The 4,147-nt window shown below is 50.3% G+C and overlaps 1 protein-coding gene across 7 annotated transcripts in view; it reads left to right on the forward strand.

Annotated features, from left to right (window-relative positions):
* The window catches only part of PEX11A (peroxisomal biogenesis factor 11 alpha), an 80,425-nt gene that overhangs the window by 64,844 nt on the left and 11,434 nt on the right, over positions 1 to 4,147 (forward strand). For 3 of the 7 annotated variants that reach the window (XM_014532488.1, XM_005885192.2, XM_005885194.2), the window contains one exon: positions 2,315 to 3,188. The exons of the other annotated variants lie outside the window; for them this stretch is intronic. In XM_014532488.1, the coding sequence (XP_014387974.1) occupies positions 2,315 to 2,886 (572 nt within the window). In that variant the 3' untranslated portion in view covers positions 2,887 to 3,188. Of the gene's footprint in view, positions 1 to 2,314; positions 3,189 to 4,147 lie in introns of those variants that run through there. 7 annotated transcript variants of the gene reach the window in all.

The raw sequence follows: 4,147 nt of genomic DNA on the forward strand, positions 1-4,147 counted from the left end.
TATATATACATACACATATATATATTCATACATATATATACATATATATTCTAATATATATATACACACACACGTGTGTATATATACATACACACACACACACACACACACACACACACATATATATATATATATTTCAGAGAGGGAGAGAGAGATAGAAACATCAATAATGAGAGATAATCATTGATTGGCTGCCTCCTTCCCGCCTCCTACTGAGGATCAAGCCCACAACCTGGGCATGTGCCCTTGACCGGAATCGAACCTGGGACCCTCCAGTCCACAGGCCGACGCTCTGTCCACTGAGCCAAACCAGCCAGCGGCGGATACATTTCCTTAGACCAGTTGTGGCATGGTTTCGCGTTAAAGGCAAAAAGTGAAGGCAAGTGTTTTATGCTCACTTAGTTCACTTGACCAGTAAGGCTTAGTGGGAAACCTGTCCTTCCAGTAGCAGTGGTGTGCCCGACTCCGAGTTGTCGGAGGAGAGCCGGAAGTTGCTGCCGCAGGTGAGCGGGGACTAGAGGAAATGTAGAAATCAGATGTTGCGCAATTACTTGTGAGCACCGACTTCATGGAGGCATAGTCCCGAGCTTTGTGGGAGATCTGAGAGCACATGGTGTAACAGTGCGATTAGATTTAGTGCCAGATACGTTGGTGGAGGACAAGGAAGGCTTCTGAGGAGGTGGGCTGGGGGCGTGGCTAGCAAGAGGAGGAAGGAGAGCGAGTGTCTTGGGGGTGGTTTCCTCCAGTGACGGCTCAGACTCTTCAGAGCAAACAGTTGTGTTGGAGGATCAGTGAGAAAACTGGTTTGACTAGAGAAGACTTAACGTTGTCAAGCGGGAGGGGAAGGGCAGGGTGAGCTTTCTGGGCGGCTTTGAAGAGCAAGAATAGACGTGCTCAGATTCTCTACAGTGTTGGCGCTCAGAGGCCCTTCGCAGTCACCCGTCTCCGAAGTCCAGAAAGGACGTGCCCAAGGTCACTCAGTCATTAGTGCTAGAGGCGAACTGGAACCCAGGATTATCCCTTGCGTTCTGTGTCCTGCATTACCTTTGATAAGATGATACCAAACCTTCTTCTGAGATTATAAGTTTCCTCAGGGAAGATACTTCCGAGCATTTGCTGAGTCTAAGATACAGTTCTTGAAGGAAAGTACTTCTTTTGTACCCTCCATAGTGTTTAGGATGGTAACGCATACTGAGTATTTGACTGATGCATAAATATTTGATTGATAGCTCCCTGATTAATGGAATTACAGGCTCAGATAAAGGCATGTCTTGCAGTGATTGATTTAATTCACTAGGAGTCATATATGACGATATTACTCGTTGTCCTAGCCGCTAAATTCTACCACCTTCACTTCTTTTTTAAATTCTTTTTTAAAAATACAGATTTTTATTAATTTCAGAGAGGAAAAGAGAAGGAGAGATAGAAACATCAATGATGAAAGAGAATCATTGATCAGCTGCCTTCCACACACCCCCTACTGGGGATCAAGACAGCAACTTGGGCCTGTGCCCTGAACTGTGACCTCCTGGTTCATAGGTCAACGTTCACACTGAGCCAGTTATTTACTTTGTCTTGACAGTAGGAGCCAAAGGGGGTTGGGCCAGAGAAATGGCAGATTGATAATGGTGTTGTTTTCAAAGCAACCTTTTGCGTGGGAAGTAAAAAAAATGTAGGGCATCAGACTCTCCAGAAGGATGCCGCATCTGGAGTTCTTGTTGCCATAGAGCCTTCCTGGTAAAGAAGTGTGAGCTGGTCATGGGCAGATGGACAGTGCACACTGGCTCCTGACCTCGAGCGCCCAGTGTTGTAAGGCGGTGCTGAGCATTCACTGCAATGGAGGCAGGGAAGTCAAAGAGCCACCGTATGTCTCTTCCGGTGTCATTTTATTTATTTATTTGTTTATTTATTTTTGTTAATCCTCATCCGAGGATATATTTCCATTGATTTTTAGGGAGAGTAGAAAAGAGAGGGAAAGACAGAGAGAAACATTGATGTGAGAGGAACACATTGATTGGTTGCCTCCTGCACGAGCCCTGACCAGGGCCCGGGCCAGAGAGGAGCCAACCGAGGTACGTGCCCTTGACCAGAATCGAACCTGGGCCCTTTGGTCCGCAGGCTGACGCTCTATCCACTGAGCCACACCGGCCAGGGCTGGGATCGCGTTAGGTGTCTGAGGCCGACTGTGAAGTGTAGTCTTTCTCCTTTCCTGAGCAAGGACAGAGCCTCAATGACAGTGTGGTGTCGAGGACCAGGGCCCTGCCTTCCTGCCGCACACAGTTCAATAACCGTTTGCTGCCGTGGGTTCTTGCAGGGTTCAGGCTGGGCAACGTGGTACACGCTGTACAGGCCACTCAGCAGAGCATTCACGCCACGGACCTGGTGCCCCGCTTCTGCCTGACACTCGCCAACCTGAACCGTGTGGTTTACTTCATCTGTGACACCGTCCTCTGGGTGAGGAGCGTAGGGCTCACCTCGGGCATTAACAAAGAGAAATGGCGACTGTGGGCCGCACGCCACTACTGCTATTCCCTCCTGCTGAGCCTGGTCAGGGATCTGTACGAAATCTCCCTGCAGATGGAACAGGCCGCGCAGGACAAGGCAAGGAGGGACAGGTCGCTCTCCCGGGATCCGCTGGGGTACAGCGTGGCCGATGAGGAGACGGAATGGCTCCAGTCCTTTCTCCTGCTCTTGTTCCGATCGCTGCGCAAGCACCCTCCCCTGCTCCTGGACACGGTGAAGAACCTCTGTGACCTCCTGAATCCTCTGGACCAGTTGGGGATCTACAAGTCCAACCCTGGCATCATTGGACTCGGGGGGCTCGTGTCCTCGGTCGCCGGCATCATCACAGTGGCCTGGCCTCACCTGAAGCTGAAGATCCACTGAGGCGGCTCCAGGCTGAAGACTCGCACCTCTTGGGGGGACAGACATTAGCGTTGGGCAGGGACCGTGCTTGGGTCAGTCTGTGCTTAACGACTCGTTCGCATGAGCATTCAGTGGCCTGGTGCGTGAGCGGAGGTCGGGCCAAGGATGGAGGAGGGAGAGCATGAAGATGGACATGTTTTGTGGAGTGCTGCGATCACTTCCGAATTTCTGAGTATTTTCCCTTCGTCTGACATTCATTGAGCCTCTCTTCTGCACATAGTAGGAGCTTCGTGTTTGCTGAATGAATAAACATTGAAAGAAAACAAGTTTTGAAAGGTCCAAACCAATAAGTGAACGCTAATACACAGTCATTAAGGGGCTGTGCCGCCTCACTGCTTCTGTGCTCCGACAGCAGCTCTGATCACAGCCCTCAGAGCCAGCAGAGGCCCCTTCCGCCCTGGAGCCCGTGCGGGATGCGGGGAGCTGGGCTTCCGGCCTCGGGAATCACTCGCCCTGACATCACTGCCCTCCTGTCCCCCGCCCGGAAGTGGAATCAGAAATGCATCAGGCACCTCCAAGGTACCAGTTGTGTCTGAGGTAGTGCAGTGACCAAGCAAAAAGGCAGAAGCACTTAGAAAGAACTTGAGGCAAAAAGAACGTGGAAGGTCACCACGGGGTCGCCTGGGACAGATGGGGAAACGGGGTTGAAAGAAAGCCGAGGCCAGCACCTCATTCCTCTGCCGGCCAGTCCAAGGTCCCTCAGTCGTGAGTGCCGGAGCCAGCCTGGGACCCAGGATCAGTCGTTGCATCACCTCCGTGATAGCTCACTGCCGGCGGGTGGAGGGAGTGGGAGGCTCCGAATCCGGTGCCAGCAGCCTTTCTGAGACTCTGTGTTGGTCAGTGGTTTCTATTTTCTACAAAAATTAAAACTATAGGGTGCCCCCCCCCCAAAAAAAATGTATACACACACTTTGAATAATTACAAAGGCAGTGTTTATTAAAATCCATCTTATTTTCAAAATTGAGCTGTTAGCGTGTATATACATTTTGGGGGGGACACCCTGTATGTTTAGACTTGTCAGCAAGATTGTTTTATTTAAAGCCATAGGACAGTTTGGGCATTTCCACATAAATTTATGCAATGAAGTTTCACAAATAGTCTGAATGTCGGAGGGCTGCAATTTTCTATGATCAATCACGCTCCGTGTGTGTGTGTGTGTGTGTGTGTGTGTGTGTGTGTGTGTGTGTGTGTGTGTGTGTCTGTGTGTGTGTGTGTGTGTGT

The sequence above is a fragment of the Myotis brandtii genome, unplaced genomic scaffold (assembly GCF_000412655.1).
Source record: "Myotis brandtii unplaced genomic scaffold, ASM41265v1 scaffold897, whole genome shotgun sequence".
In the NCBI taxonomy this organism is placed as follows: Eukaryota; Metazoa; Chordata; class Mammalia; order Chiroptera; family Vespertilionidae; genus Myotis; species Myotis brandtii.